Source organism: Strongylocentrotus purpuratus, unplaced genomic scaffold, assembly GCF_000002235.5.
Source record: "Strongylocentrotus purpuratus isolate Spur 01 unplaced genomic scaffold, Spur_5.0 spur5_scaffold_1, whole genome shotgun sequence".
Lineage (NCBI taxonomy): Eukaryota > Metazoa > Echinodermata > Echinoidea > Camarodonta > Strongylocentrotidae > Strongylocentrotus > Strongylocentrotus purpuratus.
Genome location: NW_022145594.1, coordinates 50,945,419 through 50,967,183, shown reverse-complemented (window position 1 = coordinate 50,967,183; position 21,765 = coordinate 50,945,419). Strand labels below are relative to the sequence as shown.

Sequence of the window (21,765 nt, the reverse complement as noted above, 5' to 3'; positions counted from 1 at the left end):
TCCACAGAATCCTCCGTATATCCCTACTCCTCCTCCTCTCGATTCTTCCAGTCAGTGCAAGATTTTCCAAACTAATTTTCCGTATAACATGGCCCAAGAAGCTCAGCTGTCAACCTCTTATATTATCCAGAAACTATTCATACTCGTACAAAATGTTGTTATTTGTTAAGGTATGTGTAAATTTGTTCCAAGTTATGTTTTTTGATGATGTGACATTATTAAAGCTAATATCTAAAAGTTGTTCCAGTCCACTTTTTATTCTCGAGAATAAACAGTGACGTGGAGGGGAAGAGGGCGGAATGGGGGAAGAGGGCTCTATGTAATTTTTTTTTTCGTCGTACTAATTTTGTTTAATCACGGTATTTTTTCTCTTTTTTGTCCAGGCGCTGCTCCTCGCTCTATGATCTTTGAGTATTTATTTGCCACATGGCAGTGGGGATACTCAGCATGTTAATAATGCGGGCTTGTTTAGGCTTCAGAGAATACTTTGTCATGTAAACCTTGTCCATTTGTGTTTCTTTCTATCTTACTAGGCGCTGCTGGTGGTGAGGGCATCTAAATGTCTCGACCTTTGACATCTGACCTCTGACCCGCCTCATTCAACTGATCGATAACGATGTCCCAAAGCAGATATTTTTGTAGGAAAATCGTTTTTAGCAATGGTTTTCATCCCATGCAACCAATTATGGCAGCTGTCAGCGATATACTGGTCTTGTTATGTTTGCTTCTCTACTACGGCAGGAATTAAAATGTAGAATTTTGACCCGAGAAATGTTGAGGATTTATCTCATTCTTCAAAGTATTTGTGTAATCGACCTCTCATCTTTTGATTGATACTGAAAGGATATGTGAAAGGGGGAGGGGTTGACAAAGTGAGTCAAGTGTTTTAGAAGTCCCTAGTTATAAAGGGTAGAGAAGACACTTTAAATATGTAGTATGAGAGAGGGAGAGAGAGAGAGAGAGAGAGAGAGAGAGAGAGGGAGAGAGAGAGAGAGAGAGAGAGGGAGAGAGAGGGAGGGAGAGAGAGAGAGAGAGAGGAAGGGAGGGAGGGAGGGAATTTAGATAGAGAAGAGAAAAAGGGGGCAATGAATAGAAAGATAGAATGACAGTGAAAGAGAGAGTGTGAGAGAGAGATTGAGAGGAAGAGTGACAAATTGTTGAGATAGAGAGAAGGAGGGAGACAACGAGAGGGAGAGACGTAGACAGGGACAAAAGCTTGAAAACTCTTTACCATATTACCATCATCACCATCATCATCATAATCGCCATCAGAGAGAGGGAAAAAAATAGAGAGACAGAAAGAGAGAGAGAAAGGAAGAGAGGAAGGGAGAGAATGAGAGGGAAAGACAGAGAGACAGTGATAGAAGCTTGAAAACTGTGAAACCTATCTAATACAACAAGTTTTTACCATTAGCATCATCATCATCACCCTCATCATAAGTTCATAACCGTCATCATCCTCATCACCTCGCCCACCATTAATATATTTCTCATAGTCTAGTACATTTTGCTAATGACTCCCTGTAAGATGAAATTGGAATTACAATCATGTCTGACATAAGAAATAAAACAAACAATTTTTTGTTCTTTTGATGACATTTTATTATGAAATGTAAGAGTCATTCAGCTTTCAGTAGAATCAGCCTTCATACATCTGAATACACTCTGAAATACAATTCAAGGAACAATCGTTTGCATATCAATATATCTCAACACAATATACATGTATGCATGTATTCCATAAAGGATTTTGTATAATATATGTTTTACATTTTCATTAGGGCTTTACATTAATTACCTCCGTCATACCTTACACTGCAAAATATTAACGACGTACATCATTATATGCATTTGAGAATCTCTTTCATACAATAAACCATAGTCTAAAAGCCATGGTCTATGAAAGACTTGATAAATATGAAAAATATCATCATATCCTAAAACTGGAAGCTCTATATAAATCAAGATACACAACTCAGATATAATAGCAACCATCTACATAGAAAACTTGCAAGTATGTTACGACTGGTAGAAAGCACATATGATTGCACACTTCCATATTGAAAAAAAGGGAATACATGTTATTGCTTCTCAATGTAATTCGTAGTCAGCGAACATATAAATAACTTGATGGTTCCTTGATATATCTACTACCCCCCCCCCCCCCCATAATTTGCATGTAGCCTAGTTACTAAGGAAATCATGAACATCAACAAGTGAATATACAACAAATGAAATTGCACTCAACCATTGTTAGCATTTAGAGTCAAACCTGTCTATTGAGGCCACCCAAGGGAAACAGGAGAACAGGCCACTGTAGACAGGTGACCTTTCTAGACAGGTTACGGTATTCAACACATAATTCCACTCTAGACAGGTGGCCCTAGTTTAGAGAGAGTTGACCACTACGACAATTGATTTACAAAACTTAAACGTTTGTGCATAATTAATCATGGCATTCTCCAGAATATATTATTATTGTATTAGCAATACAAGCACCTAGCATACTATAAATGTGTATCCTGAATTAAACAAAAATAACAAGATATATAATAATTCCACTTTGAAAATTCATTATTGCACAGTTTTCTTATTACTAGCACCTTGTATTCTACAAATCGAAAACATTTGAAACTACCTCTTGAAATACATACAGCACTTTGGCAAGATATATAATTATTGCACTCTAAACAATTCAATATTCATAGATCGATTCAATAATATAATAAATTGTACAAGACAAACATAATAATAAATCATTTCAGGAGAACACACACATATACAGTGTTTTGAAGGTTATTTATCTGCCACCATGTTTCATTCATCTACAGAAATTTAAAGATTTCATGAATACAAAAAATAAGGTCATCTCTGTGCCCATACATGTGTTTCGTCAGAACAGTTTTATGGGGACATGACTGGAATTTCAACTGAGATCACATTTTTACTATTATTTCCAAGACATCATCACTTTTGAATGCAGTTTTTGTATTTCTTTCACTCATCAAAAATCATTTATTAGAAACAAAGTATCATAAAAAACACACAAACATGCTGCATAACCATGGCATATCTGGACAAGAATTAAAGCCCCACTGCACTACTTATAGTTAATTGCGCCCTCTATATAGCAAACAATGCATAATCGGTGACCATCGGTCCCCCATGATCCTCTTTTTCTTATGTTAAGTGAGAGCTAATTTGATTAGATAACCACCTGTCAGTGACCTTGCAGGATGGTCTAATCCCTCCTGTAAACTAGTACAGATGGGCTTGAAGACTAATGACTTGATAGGTGTTCAGTCTATGGCCCAGAGTCTAGGTCTAGGTTTAGAGCCATTCCGTTATCCTCCGCGAATCCTCCTACGGGCTTCCCATTCTTATCCTTGATTCCGTTACTATCCGTAGGGTTCACGTCTTTGAGTTCAAGATTCTCGCTCGTCGGGTGGTCAGCTCCTCCGTAAGCTGGATTGATGTGAGACGGGGATTCCTGGAAATCATCCACTAACGCTTGACCATCCTCTACACCGTCTGTACGTTCTGTACATAGAGATGAGAAAAGAGATATACAGTAGGCTTGCGGGTGCACCATGTGAGAGAGAGAGGGAGGATTGAGAAGTCCTCAAAAAAGGACTCCCGGTTATCTTTCTTGAGGGTGTGTAGTCGTGAAAAAGACTGTTGGTATAGTCTTGAAAAAGACTGTTGGTTATCTTTCTTAGCTTATAGTTCTAAGGAGAACTATAGCGCTTGGAGAGGATGAGTGGTGGGAGTGGCTCAACATTTCGAACAGGTTGACTATCCGTCGTCAGGAGTGATGACAGGGAGGAGACAGTTAAGAGAGGATAACAAATACAGTCAAACCTGCTTTAGTGACCACCTGTCTACTAAGACCCCTTTTTATTGTTTCCCTTGAAAATGGTTTCTCATTGAAACGTGTACTAAAGGAACCTGTACATGAAGACCACCTGCCTATAAGACCACTTTTCTTATCTCCCTTGGGTAATTTTTATAGACAGGTTTCACTGTATGATCAAGATGGTTTATCTTCACAGAGGAATCTAGCGGTTACATCACCGGACTTTGGATCACGTGGTTTGTGCTTCGTGTTCCGCCGCTATACTAGTGTCCTTTGGCAAGACATTAATCTACAAAACAAGTATCTTCTTTGTAGCAGACAATATGAGTGACCACTAAACACAGGTGGCCACTAAGACAGGTTTGACTGTAAGAGTAATTACCATCCTTCTGGTTCACAGTCATTAATTCAAAACAAGCTTGAACTAAATTCTATCGGGTCAGTGTTAGTCAGGTATATTTGCTTCATCTATCTTTGTACAACTCACTCCTAGATCCTTATCAAATGATAAGCCTAACGTAACACACTCAGGTGTGATTCATACTGTCTTTGTCATAAAAAAAGCATGTAATAGTTTCCAGTACTATCCAATGATTTGTTTTTTGATGCAAAGCAATTTGCAAATCGATAGGTGCACTTAAAATCTGTGTGCGAGCTAAAGTAAACCTATTAAGGAACATAAGACTTATTTGTCATCGATAGTAACTTGGAGCAATATCAAAATGGCTCCTTTTTCATAAAAAACAAGGATCTAGGAGTTTTGTTGTATACAACAAATGATTGCATGTCTTCATCCGTTTATTAAACAATCTATCGGCTCTTGTTGAGTCTATTTACGCACCTATCATATTCAACCTGACGGCCGATAGATGGATGCATATAGCCTCGACTCAAGTGCAGATTATATAATGAACTCATTCGCATGCATCATTTGTACATGTATATATTAGATAGCTTAGACAGATATTGGGATGTGATTTGTCCAGAGCTCTTCACGTGATATCAATTGCGAGGGTCGTAATCGTTATATTTTCCTGGCCAGTCACTTTCCAGTGTTATATTAACCAGCTGGTGAAATGAATATATTTTTAATCAATGCATGTCGCCCTCTTGAGGACTGTGTGAGACCAATTACCCCAATACCGAAGGTCAATTTTTTCCCCTCGTCTTTATTTTTTCCAATAATTTTCTAATATATGATTTCTTCCGGAATTATCTCGAAGTATATTTTTCTCTCACAATTTGTTTCAAATTTTTGTCTCCGAAAAAAAAAAGGAAAATATTTCGGGCAACAAAAAAAGGAGCCCCCCCCCCTAAATTTTCAAATCAAGGCTATCTATAACAGAGATTGACTGGCAGGGGGTATATAACATTCTTCGGACCTTAAGAGAGTTATATTTTCCCTTGTGACCATATTTTCCTTCAGCACTGCATGCTTTTGGAAAATGTAACCACTTGGGAAACTATAACTCCCTTCAGCGGTCCAAAGAATGTTTTATTACACCCACTGCCAGTGAATATCTGTATATGATTGTTCTAACCTGCCTGGCGAAAACCAGCTATTCCCTTCATGCTGGGATAAGATTTGTATTGGATAGTAACCCCGGTAACCGCATTGCCAATTGACTCACTTCTGATTCCTGAAGGATCTGGTTTGCGTCTGCATGCGACGGCAAACACCACTACCAAGATGAGGAGGAATAAACCACCGGCCACGCCAGCTCCGATGTAGATCAACTTGAGGTTGTCCTCAGAGAGACCGCTGAAGATGTTTCCAATGCCTAGGGGAGAAAGGTAATGTCAATGTGAAAAGGAATAATGTCAAATTGATAAAGAAGTCAATAATTGTTAAAAGCATCAGTAACCACTTAGAAAATGTTTGCTCAGTATCGTACATGTACTATAGTATTAACAAATAATGAAAAAACTCAACGTTCTTGTAAAATAAGAAATAAATGACATAAAGGCATTTGTGAAATAAAAGAGCATAAATAGGTTAAATAAAAGTGTTTATAGATGTTTAATAGCTATTTCATAGCTGTTTTTATAGCTGCCCCTCGGGGTTATAACAGGATGTAATGTCCCTGAGCCTATAGAAACAGTGATGCCTCTCATAGCAGTCAATATATCTATACAAGCATTGCTAAGTAAAGAAAGTTTTTTTCTACTTTTTGTTGAAACTTTTGTTTAGATGTTGTAGACATCAGCTCTACTGGGAATATTTTACAAAAGGGTTCCACAGCCCTTTCACCACAAGCAAATCCTGTTCTTGGGAATTTGGGAAAACACTTTTTGTCTCGCTTTCAAGTTCTGGAATGTTCATGGCCATAATGTGGGTAGATCTGGGTGGTGTTTCACAAAGATTCTAAGTTGAACTTATCTTTAAGTTGGACTTAACAACTATGGAAAGCCGTTGACATCAATGAAAATATTTTGTAAATGTTATTTTAATGATTTTAAATGTTGATTTAAAGAGAAAGTTGAGTTCTGGGAAGAGGTGAAAAATAATTTGTGAGCGTTATCATTCTTATTATGCAAGTGTGGAAGAACATCAGATAAGATAATGTTCCCTGAAAAGCATGGCTCTTCAAAAGCCTTCATATTCTAAATATGTCATGTACATCGTAAAACTCGGGGGGGTAGGTTTTTTACGCCACGTGTTCGTGTAGTCCCAAATACATCTTTCTGTGTACAGTGTTTGTAACTTTACCAAGACTTGGCCAATTTCTTATCATTTTGATGATTCCAGAACCTTGCAATACACACAAATTCTTATATGCTAGATGATCAACCTTCTCTGATCGATTCCACACCGTTTATTTCACAATGAAATCGCATGACCAGAACTCAACTTCATCTTTAAATCATTAATATTTTCTATTACCAACATGGCTTTCATGTTCTTGATGTGGAATTTATAACAAGTCTAAATTACTTGAATTTTCGCTCTTGAATATATTGTATTTTAAGGCTACAAATGGCTCTCCATAATGTTTAAGTCTAACTTAGAGTTAAGTTGCAGTTAGGATCTTTGTGAAACACCCCCCTGTAATAGAGTAAATGAACATCTTACCCGCGTGGGAATCTGTGGCAAACACCTGTCTGGTGATGGTCCCCTGACCGAGCTTGTTGACAGCCCACATCTTGATCTCATATGTAGCATTGGACTTCAGACCTTTGATAGTGTGTGATCTCTGAAAGAAAGAAACAAAGAAAACAAGCCATGTCATTTTAATGTTCATGTTTTGTTCCCCAAAGGATATGTAAGGGGGCGAAGGTAAAGTCAGTCCATATTCATACTTCAAACACATGAATAAATTCCAACCACAACTATCATCATCATTACCATGACTACCATCACCATCATCAAAACCATGCACCAAGACATCAATTGACCTTTGTCACTCTCTACCTACGTTTACATGGGTTCCCATTTTGCTAGACATGCTAGAGCAGGCCTTCTCAACTGGCAGCGCACGCGCCACTTGTGGCGCTTGCGGTCAGTCGGAGTGGCACGCGACTCTTTCAACAACAAAACAAAAAACAGAAAGAAAGAAAGAAAATATATATTTTAGAATTAAATACTTAGCTAAAACAAGAAGTTGCAGTCAAATTTGAGCCCAAAATGCTTGCTTAACAAGCAGGAAGAAAGGGGGTATTCATCGTTTTTTACCATTTTATACAACTCTAAACCTAATCTCTGAACAAAAGTTAGCTTACTATTAAATTTCTGGTCTTGGCCCATGGACTATATGGGCTACTAGTTTTAACATTGCCAATCTCTGGAAACATTTTGTTTTGTTTGTTTGATTTTCACTTTATTTTGACATTTGCCGTGTTTATTGCACCCAAAAAACTACATATAAATTTACCTCCAGTGTAATTGTATCCAGGAATTGTACAAATTTTTTCACATCAATATGAAATTATGATTGATTATATTGGGGAATGAAATGGTGTTAAAAATGCCCCATTTGGGCCTTTAGAAAGCCCTAAAATAAACCAGCTTCAGAGGGCTCCGTCCCCTGCTACCCCCCGTTGAAGCTTCGCCCCTCGACCCCATCCGTTTTAGGCTCGGTCGCTACGCTCCCTCGCAGCACAGTCAAACATACAGGGTGGCACTTCAACTGCAAATTCTTTTCGTTTCGGCACTTCTAATAAACTAGTTAAGGAAGGCCTGTGCTAGAGATCTATGTATTTCGGCTGCTCGGCTATCGGTGCAAGGAGCATCAGAGTGTGATGGGAACATGTGCGCTTTATATAAAGCCATCATTATCATCATCATTACAAGCAGCACTATCACCATCACCAAAACCACCATAATTATCATCATTATCATCACCTTAATTTTATCATCATCATCAATGTCGTCACCACCATCCTCATCATCATCATCATCATCATCATCATCATCACCACCACCATTGTCATCATCATCATTACCACCACCATTGTCATCATCATTACCACCACCATTGTCATCATCATCATCATCATCACCACCACCACCACCACCACCACCACCACCACCACCACCACCACCACCACCACCACCACCACCACAATCACTACCACCCTTCTCATCATCATTATGAGGCATATAAATTGCTACTTACCAAATGTGGAGATAGTTTATCTGCGGACCACTTTCCAGTCTTGGGTGATATCATTCTGTATTCATACTTGAAGCTCTTGACCGGGTAGCCACCGTTACCTACCACCCTCCAGTCCAAGGTCACTGATTGACCCGACTGCTTAATGTCCAGGTTCAGCATTGGGGGCACAGCTAGGATCAAAAAAAGGAGAATGTCACAGGTCAAGTTGAGATCAATTCCAAGCATTACAGAATGACATTTCCAGAGAATTTCCTATCTTGAAAAAAGAATATCTGCTACAATAGGAGGTACAGCTATTTAGTCAGGTGGCTTAGCGTCAAATTTATCGATTATCGTTACTTGCCGGATGGGGGCGTCGCCTCGTAGTCCACAAATAATTTGTAATGTAATATAACATTTATATGTTGTTGTACAAATGCCATGGGCCCCCAATCACACATACATGAATATGTATGGCAGGGGCTTCTACCCTACCATCATTCAGCATGTCCTAATGATGCAAGTTGAGGTAAATTCCAAGCTTTACAGAATGACATTTCCAGAGAACTGCCTATCTTGGAAAAGAATATCATAGATAGCTAGAGAAGGAAAGCTAAAGAAGGATAATGTACAGGGGAGTTACAAATCATGGAGAGCTGTTCGTAGCTATTTAATGCAATATATTCAAAATTCAAGTATTTTGAAAAAAGAATATCATAGATATTTTAATAAAAAGCTAACAATTGATGATAATATGAGCTCCTTTCACAGGTCAAGTTGAGTTCTAATGATGACAAAAACATCTTGAATGATACTAATGTGCATTCTATTTTTTTGGCTTACCGTCCCTAACATATTTTTTTAGGAAGAGACAGACATCATTTTCATTAAATCTGCCACTATTTCCTATGACATTAATATAGATTGACCCCCTCTCTGGGTATGAGAGTATAACAGAAAGAAAATATATTTACAAGTTTTACACATACATTTTAAGTAAATACAACACACCTCTTAGCTGTTGAGAGGATGTAATTTGGATGCAGAATGTTAAATACAATGCCTCTCTCTAACTCTTACTACATGTTAAATCTATGTGTACAGCTCTCTACAAATGGTTGACTTACAATTAACTTTGACTCTAACATCTTGCTTAGCCTCTGTGATGTTGTTACTGGCCACACACAGGTAATGCCCGCTGTCCCTCGCAAGCAGACGACGGAACTTGATCGTACCACCGGAGATCTGCACACATGTGGAAGCAACAGAAGCTATCAGTATATGAATCATCCCACGGGTTGGGGTGATTGTGACATACCAGGGGGGTGTTTCACAAAGATCCAAAGTGGAACTTAATAAGGGAGTTTACAGATACAATCTGCACATGGGCAGATAAAGGTCATTTGTACCAAAATGGTAAAACCCACAGAGATGAATACTGGATATGCGCTCATGAAATTTATGTAACATTATTCATTTATGCACCAACGGTACATTCCATGATAAGCAGGTGGAAGTATATTCTTTTCAAGAGGTCAAACAAAAGCTATTCATGAAGCACATCTAGGACTTTGGCAGTTATTATTCTACAATGCTCAAAGTGGAACTTCTCCATGTGTAAAAGATCTGTGGATATTTCGGGTCATTTGTACCATGTGCTATCTGTAAACTCCCAGTTAGACTTAAAAATTATGGAGAGCCATTTGTAGCCTTGAAATAAAATATATTCTAAAGCAATTCAAGTATTTTAGGCTTTTCATAAATTCATCAAGAACATGAAATTTCCTTGATAATAGAAAAAATCATACAAAAATAGAAAAACGGCTTTCCAGAATTGTAAGTCCAACTTGGAGATAAGTTCAACTTAGGATCTTTGTGAAACACCCCCAGGAGTGAGAAACTACAGTAGGTCTCCTATCAACTATAACAATGTTTACTCAAATCAAGTTTTGCATAAATAGTACTCAAGCTTCATGGTGAATCAGTATTATAGACCCCAGGTTTATGTCATGTTATATGAATACCATGTCTATGCAACGCTGGTAAAAAGAGAAATGTGTGTTAAGCAAAGATTTTGAACAAAGCGACTGAAAAAGGAACCATTCTGTCAACCTCATGGAATGACCATATACCAAAAGTCTTTGTACATATGAAGAACAAAAAACCTGCTATATAACTTTCAATTTCATAAAGCTTAAAATATTTTGGTATCAACCAAAAAAGTACAGGCATTTTTGCCAAATCAAAGGCAAGAGAGTAATGTTTCTAAGAATTCTAAGTCACGATGCATGTATGTAAGTTTCAATGAAACACACACACCATTTTCCATGACAACTAAATTGCCTCCAATAAGTTCAGCTAAGAATGTAGCAAAAACTTTTTTTTTTAAAGAGAAAAAAGGTTTACCATTCTATGTGAGTCATTGAGTGGATGAACTCCCCTGTACAGCCACTCAACAGTAGGGGGCGGGCTACCCCTAGCTTTGCATTCCAGGACTAAAGGCTTGCCAGCATCACCTGTATACACATCATTTAATCTGGGGTAGAGAGCCACAGGAACTGGAAAACAAAATCAATAAATATCTGAATATCATCATTTTGGTAGGTACAGAGAAAAACTGTCTATTAAGACAACCCTAGGGAGACAAGAAATCTGGTCTTTATAGGCAGGTGGTCTTCATGTACAGGGTTCCTTTAGTACATGTTTCAATGAGAAACCCTTTTCAAGGGAAACAAAAATGTGGTCTTTGTAGACAGATGGTCTTTCTCTACAGGCGGTATTAGTAATTTAAAAAACATGACCAACAGGCCATCTTTGCATTTATTCAATCCCATTTTATTTCATTCCAACATCCACTAGGTTGTAAGTAAACAAAATAGTCTGTCCCTTGTTTACACAGGTTTACATTTGAAATACAAATAATTTATATTTCCTGAAGGTATCCTGTCAAAATAAATGAATAATGATCAAGAAAAACAAATGGGAGGAAAGAAGAATGACAGGTGGAACTTGTTTGTATAGTCCACCAAGATTTAAAACCCACATGAAATGTCCCTTGGCAAGATATCAATCTACATTTGCCACTCTTCCCCCAGGTGAGGTAACCATGTAGGAAGAAGAAATCCTTGAATGCTTGAGCACCTTTTCATGGCAGCTCAGATAAAGCAGGGGTAATGATATGATTGCAGGGCCTTCAGGGAGAACAGTATTATTAATGGTGAGGCTACCCTGGGTAAACAAGTCTATAATTATTATTATTATCATTATCATTAATTGAAATGTAACTGACCTGCAAACAGAACTTGTGTCTCTGCTTGTATGACTTCAGGGTCAGCCGTTCCTTGTTCTGTTACTTTGCAGATGTAGGTTCCCAAGTCTTGCTGACTTACTTTCATTATGTGAAGAGTGCTGTTGACTATCATGTACTTACATCTAGGTAAACTGATTGGAAAATAACAATTTGATTCTAAAAAATTCAAACAATTGTCATTTTGATTATGAAAATAATATTATCATACATTATAAAATAACAATAACAAAATATATAAAGATTCTTTTCAATCTTGAAAACAAACTTCCTTGGAACAAGGAAATTTAACTTGCTATTTAAAAAAAAAAATGGTATTCGATAGAGAGCATTCTACTGGCTGAGAAGCTATTATGTGACACTCTACATTGTGCTTGCTGTCCAATATAAACTTTTTTGCACAGTAAAGTGCATAAAAAGTAAATGAGACTGCGTATATCTCTTCCCTGTGCGTACTGTTTGTTTGCATTGTCTAAGCTGCGTGCATCTGACACAAAGGCAATCTGAATATTATATTAAAGGCCCACTGCACTACTTGTAGCTACTTGCGCCCTCTATATAACAAATAATGCATAATCGGTGACCATTGGTCCCCCATCATCCTCTTTTTCTTATGTTAACTAAGAGCTGAGTTGATGAGATAACCACCTGTCCAGTGACCTTGCAGGGCGCTCTAATCCCTCCTGTAAACTATGGCAGATAAGCTTTAAGAAAAAGACAATGAAGTCTTACTTTCTAAGTTGATCTGGAGTGCATTGTGACTGGATTGGAGTCCTGTCTTTAAACCATTCTATTCTCACACCGTAATCAGATCCACCCACATCACAAACAAGCTGCGTTGAGTTACCTTCCTCTACAGCTAACATGGGGGGCGCTCTTTCTATGAAGTATATACCTGCGATGCAATCAAAGCAAAACAGTATTATTATTTTGTATATTAAATATAGCAATTTAAAACTGGTTGTTTAAATATGACACCAATAGAGGATTGCAAACACACATTTCTAACTTTAGTCTCTTCTGTGATTCTCTATCTTCTACTCTGTCTATAGATCTCTCACCCTCTCCCTCTTCTCACCTTAATACATATTTATTAAGCGCACTTTACTTATTACTTACTCAAGGCGCTATATACAAAATACACAAAATACACAAATCTGAAATGTTCACTTGTTGAATTTGGGCCTTGTTGAATAATTTTAGATGTAAGCCATGATATGTCACATTCTAGAGAAACATAAATCCGGACCAATTAAATTTTCACACTCTTTAACGATTACAGAACTTGGTAAGGGGGTATGAATAATTAAGTTGTTAGCTGTATATATTTGACAGACTTACCAAACACATCTAGTCTAGTAGTATTACTGTATTCATATCCTACATCATTGAATGCTTGGCATGTAAAGTTGCCTGCATCAGACTCTATGAGACTATCAATGGTCAGGATACCGTCCCAACCTTCGTTGAAATGAGTGTTACCGATACGAGGAATGGCCTAGGAGGGAATCAGAAAGACAAGAATACATAATTATATACATAATTATAATATATATAATTATATAATTATATATATAATTATAGTAATAGTTTATTATAACTGATTGCCCGGCAGAAGAATGCAACTACCGATCTGTTTGATTCAATCAATTTATCTATTTATGTACTTCATGTAATATTCATATAATTTCTTTCTTTCCTTAATCACTGAAACCTGCTACATTTTGATGAACATATAATTTACAAAGTTTAATATTCATTGAAAATATCCAAGTCAGCAAAACAGCACGATCTACATAAATAGGGAATACAGCAAGTAAAGCATGAAAAGTAAATGATGAAATATTGATTCTGTATTATTATTATTATTTATCATATTTATGGCATATGATATAAAAGGATAATGGTATCACACCATACACTTTCAATACGGAGTACCATCCCCTAGTCTTTCATTCTCCCCTGTATTCCTGTATATGAACTTAAATCTTTCATCTGCTTTAAAGCTGGACTGCACTCCTTGTAGCTACGTGCGCCCTCTATAGAGCAAACAATGCCTAAGCGGTACCTGTTGGTCCCCCTGATCCCCTTTTTCTTATGTTAATTGAGAGCTGATTTGATGAGATAAACACCTGTCAGCGACCATGCAGGGAGGTCTAATTCCTCCTGGCCAAACTAGTGCAGACAGGCTTTAGTTTTACTCTTCGTGTGGTAAACATATAGGGTGGTATTCCGGTAGCGCGTACTAAGTTAGCGCATACTTAGTTAATTCACACTTTTATGGAGTGCCTGTTGCAAACTAATTTACCCCGTACAGATCATTTTAATCCTTCAATGAAAAGTGACTAAAAAATTAATTTTGCAATGAAATGGGAAGAAAAAGATAATATGAGTATGAACTAAATTTCAACAAAGTCTTTGGTAGATTATCTTTGTCATGAATATTGAAGGAGGAAGATGAAACCTAGCATTCCATAGAAGTGTGAACTAAAATTCTTGTTTAGTCTGGACTTAGTCCCGGCTTAACCTATGAGAATACCACCCATAGTCATCATTCATCGGTCATTTCTGCATATGGTTAACTTACTCTTCCATTCCTGAACCAAGTAAACTTTGGCGGAGGGAACCCAGTGGCCGTACACTCAAAGACAAGATCCATGCCTACATGAGCTGTTCTGATGGCAGGATGTAAGGAGGTGATTCTTGGTGGAGCTACAGAGAGAGGAAGGACAAACAAAAAGAATAATAATAATAATAATCAGTTCTTGTATAGCGCATAATACTTTGATCAAAACTATACAACCTGACCTCCCATGCTTCTGTTATATCTGTTTCTATTTCTATACTAATAACTCTACTGCATTCCCTTGATCTTTTATATCAGAAAGAAGTATTTTAAAAATGCTAGGGACATCATAGACCCTGAGCAAAAGGCCGGGCTAGGCCGCCGCCCGGCCTAGCACTGTAAACGCGCAAAAGGCCAAATGCGAGCTCTGGAGGTATTCTCGGCCGCGGCCTGGCCCGGCCTTTTCTCACTGTAAACGTATGCAGGGCCAAATGCGTGGCCAACTGTTACCCCGGAAGTGAAAGTTTGCTGTGTATAGGAAATTGGGGAAAAGATTCACTGCAAATCGCCCGCGACCGGATCTGCACTGTGACCCCTGGCGTGCCCCCCCCCCAAAATAATCGTTTGTTTACATTCAGAGCCCCACTACAACAAAATATTGAAAGGTTACAATTTAGGCCGCGGCCGAGCCTGCCACTGTAAACGCACAAAATTGCAGGGCCGAGTAGGCCTAGCTCGGCCATGGCCCGGCCCGGCCCTTTCCCTTTTCTCACTGTAAACGGGGTCTTACTCTCAGGTTACTGATATACATGTATGATCATTTCGCAAACAAGTATCCGTTTGAGCCGCGTCTATTAGGCTTCCAACAAAAAGATGTTGTATTGCCCTTTGCGACCGACCCAAAAATCTTGAAATCTAAGGTCGGCTTTTTAATTTATTTTTTTTTACCTTAAAAAAAAAAGGAAAATAAAGCATTAAAAACTCAGAAATATCAGCCCAAGAGGGAGTAAAAAAAATATTTAAAAAAAATATCCGAGCGGCCGGCCGACCCATGTTTCGGCACCTAAAGGGCAATACAGCTTCTTTTGTTTTTAGGCCTTATCGCCGTGTTATATCTTTCTAAATGTATCATGAAATTGTATTTTAACTTTTCTGTGAAACGTTATGCTTTATTATGTAAATATGTTCATGATTATTCAGGGCCCTATGGAAGACTACTACTTATTGATGAATGGGCTACCCTGACAAAATATTATAAATGAATAAATAAATAAATCATCAAATTTTAAGTGTTCTTACCGTGCACGACAAGATCAAAGTTTGTGCTGACTTGCTGGTTGACGTTGGTTGCTTCGCATTGATACATCCCATTATCACTGACGTTGAGAGAGTCAATGTCCAGTCTTGACCAGGAGACCCGCTCGGAATACATGTTGGTGATGACCGTATGGGATGAATTCATGATCTGCTCACTTTCCTATCAATCAAAATTGATAAAAGAGAGAGAGAGAGAGGAACATCTTTGTTATTTTAAGCAGAATATACTTACTAAATCTTGTTGATATTTCTTCATTCAAGAGAAGTAGAATACACAATAAACTGGAAAAATATTAAATATATATCCAATAATATTGGTCAGAGAAAAAAAAGAAAACAAATAATTTGACAAAATAGTGACAGCATACATAAAGTCATAATTTACCAGGTCCATTGCTTAAAAGGGCAGATGCCAGATTTTCATGATTTTTACCAAATAATACATAAAATACATGACACAGGCTTGAAATCTGATGGATATTGTAAACTTACATATTATTCCTGAATAACATGCACAAAATTGTGTCTACTGGTAAATAACTTTTGAGGCAACGCAATTAAAGACTAAGATACAGTGACTGTAATGTATCCATCATTTATCTTAGGAGAAGAGAAGTTGAGATGGAAAGTACTAATATTCATGGAGTATTATCTGTGTGAAGAAATGTCAAAATTGATTTTGATGTCTATCGATTATCAAAGTAACTACAAAGATGTTTGTTTATGCCTCATTTTTACCTTAACAAAAAATCAAAGCACTGTAGAGGAACATCAGATAAAATGTCTATTTCCTCAAATATCCATTATATTTCTTTGATAAGGCTTTTTTTTAGATATCAGCCTATAACTTTATAAACCAATCCGGAAATGTTTTAAACATCAATGATTTCATTCTTTAAAAAAAAACATACCATCTAATACCAAAAAAGGAAGTTTTTCAAAAACAACTTGATGATAAAATTGCTGAAAAGTGTCTAGAACACATTCGTAGTACGATGATAAATGCCTTAAAGATGACTTTCTTGCAGAGAAAACTATAAATACAAGAAGGCAAGATAATGTGCACATACGTACTTGTCTCTATAAATACATCCATGTCTTTCTCACTCTTGACTCATAAGCCAATCCCAAACCACTTCCTTCTATAAGATACTCCTGTTCAGATAATTTGATCATGTGATCAGACCTTAGTGTCAGGTGGTCTTGTGATGATTGATGGGTACCTAGCAACAATTTGTTTCAGGTTATAACATAGAATCACAGATATAGGGGTAAAAATGAAATAGTTTTTTTAGGATAGGCTTACAGTTCAGGAAAAAAATATGATGACGATCAAATATGTATGGGTAGGGTAATAATCTGATTTTGTGTTAGGTTAGAGGTAGGCTCAGATTATGTATTTTTAAGAGATGTGAAATAAATTAATTTGAATTTTAATTATTACACTACATCAAAGGTTACTATGTTTTGGGTAAGGTTTGGCTCGTTAGTTAAAACACAGGACAGAAAATAGTCCATTTTTTAGGAAATACCATGAAAATATACAAGAAAAAAAAAAGAGTCAAAAATCTATTTTGTGTGGATGTGAAAAAATGACCAGGGTTTGGACAATATTTTTGTACCAATATCAATCATCAACTTATCTGTCAGTAGTCATATGACACCACATAGACAAACAAAATCTGAACCATTGTCAATAAATAGTTCTGAAGGTCAATCGAAAGTTTATTATTCATTAGTTATATTTATATATCATGAACAATACAATTAGAAAAAGTCCCAACACAATACCAAAAGCCATCTGTCAAAGAAAAATAAAAAATGAATTACTTATTTTTCTATTATAATGTCACCAAGTTTGACATATAAGGCAGAGATAGAAACAAAAATAGTATTTATTCCAGCTGTGCTGAATAGAAACCAGGCTTCCAATAATCCCATCAGACTAGACATCACACTGAGCAGATCACAGATAAGAGACCTTGACTATCAGGTGATTTCCCTGATAGCCTAGCATCCAGACTGTGCTATCATTTTCTCTCCATTGTCAGTTATTTGAACCAAAGAATCCATACAGTAATATGAAAGTGATCAGCTGTTACATTATAGTTCCCTATCAGCATAATACTTATTAAAATTTGCTTTCATTGAAATAGGGACAAATATATGACAATACATAATAGAGTAAATCTTTTAAGTATTAGTCTAGGTAGTATGGAGGTTCTAAAATGAAAATACATGTAAATTTATGACTAAGATTCATTCAAACTTGTGATCATTGAAAAAGGAAGCAGACTTGAGGAGTTTTTCTGATATTCTTTTGAACCCAGCTTGAATGAGTCATCAGTAAAACCCAAACTATAGAGCTATATACATGCAACCCATTTATACGCTGACAGGTACTACTTCCCCCTTAAATGAGGTTCCTAATTTAGTGGATAGTGGATACATAGTTCTATTGTTTCAGCTTTATTGATGACTCATTCAAGCTTGGGTGAAAAGAAAATCAGAAAACTCCTCTGGAAGTCTGGAAGTGAGGCCAAGTTCTTAGGAAGGTTCAGGAAACCCTTGCTGTGCTTCAGCGTTATCTCAGAATAGGGCAAACACAAAATGACTCTTTCCTGTCTTATTTAGAGACTGCACCTTGTTGCATGCTTTCAATGATTGGTAAGACGGAACCCTCTAAAATATCTCTACGGCAACTAGATGAGAGGGAATGATTGCAATTTGAACAACTGACATACATTTAAAAAACATTCCAAACTCTTGACTGTTTTTAAGTACATGTATATTAATGCGGGACTGCGCTACTTGTAGCTACTTGCGCCCTCTACTTAAACAGCAAACAATACCTAAGCCTAATGCTAGCTAGAATGGATAATGGCACCATATAAATCTCACGTATTATTACTGTTATTATCAAGCGGTACCTGATGGTCCCCCATGGTCCCCTTTTTCTTTTGTTAATTTACAGCTGATTTGATGAGATAACCACCTGTGGGTGACCACTCAGGTAGTTCTAATCCCTCCTGGCCAAATTAGTGCAGATAGGCTTTAAATACATTGAAATAGGGGTACCTTGTTGTTCTCACGATGGGAAAGCCTGGAACTTACAGGATATCTCTCAGGTGACTAATTACAAATTGACATGTTCCCTACAGAGAGGAGTGGATGATTGCAAGACAAACTGCTATACTTTGAAAATTAACAAATAATCATTTTGAAGTATTGACTGCATGCTCTTGAAGTTCTTTTTACATTTAAAGAGAAGGTTGAGTTCTGGGAAGAGGTGAAAAATAATTTGTGAGCATTACTCATTCTTATTATGCAAGTGTGGAAGAACATCAGTTCAGACATGTTCCTTGAAAAGCATGGCTCTTCAAATGCCTTCATATTCTAAATATGCATGTAACATCGTAAAAATCGGGGGGGGGGGGGGGGCGGCTTTTTACGCCACGTGTTCGTGTAGTCCCATATACATCTTTCTTTGCAAGTGTTTGTAACTTTACCAAGACTTGGCCAAATTTCTTATCATTTTGATGATTCCAGAACCTTGCAATACACACAAATTCTTATATGCTAGATGATCAACCTTTTCTGGTCGGTTCCACACCGTTTCTTTCACAATGCAATCGCATAACCAGAACTCAACTTCATCTTTAAGGGGTTGCATCTTGTTGCTTCATGATAGACAGAATGGAAAGATATGTGACCATGGGGGTGTTTCACAAAGATTTCAAGTCAAACTTAACTTTAAGTTGGACTTAAACATTATGGAGAGCCATTTTTAGACTTAAAATAAATTATATTCAAAAGCAAAAATTCAAGTATTTTAGAAGTTTCATAAATTCCATATCAAGAACAAGATCTCCTTGATGACAGAAAATATGAATGATTTGAATCAACATTTTATGCCTTTTAAAATAACTTTTACAAAATATTTTCAAAGATGCTAACAGCTTTCCGTAATTGTTAAGTCCAACTTAGAGATAATTTTAACATAGGATTTTTGTGAAACACCCCCCAGAACCACCATCATATTACCTTGAATGAGGTAACCCTAGTGTAATTGCAATATATTCACTTATCTCTCCATTCATCTTGCACAATAGTATACATGCATGAGGCAACCCTCTCATTGCAACAAGAAACTTGCTTACACATGTTATATAGTACCTTGCATGAGACAACGCTGACAATGCATCCTAGCATTATGACATTGCATGGGATTCACTTGCCTTTCCATTCATGTTGTACCGCAGTATTATTGCATGAGGAACCCTGGCATTGCACCAAGCACGTCACTTAACTTTCTATTCCTCTTGTACCACAGTACTTAACATAAGGAACCCTGACAATGCACCAAACAAGTCACATACCTTTCCATTCATTGTGTACTGTAGTACCATTGAATGAGGAACCCTGACATTGCACCAAGGCACTCCCTAATTACCTTTCCATACATCTTGGTACATAGTACGTTGCATAAGGAACCCTGACAATGCACCAAACAAGTCACTCACCTTTCCATTCATCATGTACCGTAGTACCATTGAATGAGAAACACCGACATTGCACCAAGGCACTCCCTAATTACCTTTCCATACATCTTGGTACATAGTACGTTGCATAAGGAAACCTGACAATGCACCAAACAAGTCACTCACCTTTCCATTCATCATGTACCGTAGTACCATTGAATGAGGAACCCTGACATTGCACCAAGGCGCTCCCTGATTACCTTTCCATACATCTTGGTACATAGTACGTTGCATAAGGAACCCTGACAATGCACCAAACAAGTCACTTACATTTCCATTCCTCTTGTACCACAGTATCCTTGCATGAGGGAAGCCTGTCACATTACATTGCACCGAGACGTTTTGCCCCTCTCTCCTGTCTAGCACTGATGGGGGAACCTGCACAAACCTTAGAGGCCCTACAAAACCAAAAAAGTCAGAATTAACAATTATCAAAATTATAATTATCTCTTGTCATGGGTGTACAGAACAGGGTGAGTGGATGGGGATAGGGGGTAATTTTGATATGACCACTTTCAGGCAGCCGTCAGCTCATACTTATCATTATTGTTGAAGCCCAGCATTTACACATATAGAGTTAATGCTCATTGGGCTCTGAACAGATCCTATTCAGACAATGCTACAGGATATTATAAAGATAAATTTATCATCATTTATTCATCATCAACACATAATCTAGATACAGATCTTGCCATGGAAAATATCTTTTAATATGTATTTTCCACAGGTAAATATTACCTTTAATATATCATCATGACTTGACAATGTTCATTATCAGAAACCTTTCTAGGCCCTTGTCATTGGCATCATGACTAACTCATACTTGAAAAGATCAATCGTTAGTGAGGATTAGGATTTATTGGGATTAACATTGGGTCATGTGACCTTATGAACGGATTATTAATCTGTTCAAGGTGTTCAAAGGAAAATTGAGTTGTTAGACAGGTGACAAAAAGAATGTGTGAACCTTTTCATTCTTTTTAGTGTCAGTGTGGAAGAGTTTCATAAAAACATGTCCCCTGAAAAGTATGGGGGCTATTCAAATGCCCTCCTAATTATTACAAAATACGACAAGTAACAGCTAAATCTCACCCCAAACTTTTTTCCCATACATTAGATATTGACCACATCTGATATTTCAGTATATCCGATGACTGTATCCAATGACAGTATATCGACAAACCAGCAGATGACATGATATTTGAAGTTAATTTGTGTATACAATTTTTTGATAAAATTCAAATTTTGGTAACATATGGATACCTTAGAATTGTACAAGTTTGTGTGTGATTAAGGAAAACAATCGTTTTATCTGACTCGATACCGACCATAGCTATTTAAAACAAAGAGTTGTTTAAATATTACAACAGTTGTGGGATGTCAGCATATCAGTGAGGGGACATAGGGGTCCTGCTACATCCCAAACAGCACAATCTCAACATTTTGAATATGATATTGACACTGCTTTGAGGTCTCTATTACTCTGCATATTGAGTTCTAGATGTCAACATATCCTAATCATAAGATATATATCCTTTCCTCATTTGGAAGGGGGCTTGGTAACTTGATATAAATACATGATC

General features: G+C 37.1%; 1 protein-coding gene across 1 annotated transcript in view; it reads right to left on the bottom strand.

Moving 5' to 3' along the window:
• Positions 1-3,189: 3,189 nt before the first annotated feature.
• LOC590269 (hemicentin-1) overlaps positions 3,190-21,765 on the bottom strand; it is a 36,475-nt gene continuing 17,899 nt past the window's right edge. Inside the window, exons 6-17 of the mRNA XM_030978439.1 lie at positions 20,453-20,580; positions 15,624-15,801; positions 14,346-14,470; positions 13,100-13,256; positions 12,491-12,653; positions 11,741-11,892; positions 10,858-11,009; positions 9,579-9,696; positions 8,473-8,642; positions 6,930-7,050; positions 5,488-5,637; positions 3,190-3,540 (exon numbers count right to left, since the gene is read on the bottom strand). Of these exons, the coding sequence (XP_030834299.1) occupies positions 3,305-3,540; positions 5,488-5,637; positions 6,930-7,050; positions 8,473-8,642; positions 9,579-9,696; positions 10,858-11,009; positions 11,741-11,892; positions 12,491-12,653; positions 13,100-13,256; positions 14,346-14,470; positions 15,624-15,801; positions 20,453-20,580 (1,850 nt within the window). The 3' untranslated portion in view covers positions 3,190-3,304. The remainder of the gene's footprint in view (positions 3,541-5,487; positions 5,638-6,929; positions 7,051-8,472; positions 8,643-9,578; positions 9,697-10,857; positions 11,010-11,740; positions 11,893-12,490; positions 12,654-13,099; positions 13,257-14,345; positions 14,471-15,623; positions 15,802-20,452; positions 20,581-21,765) is intronic.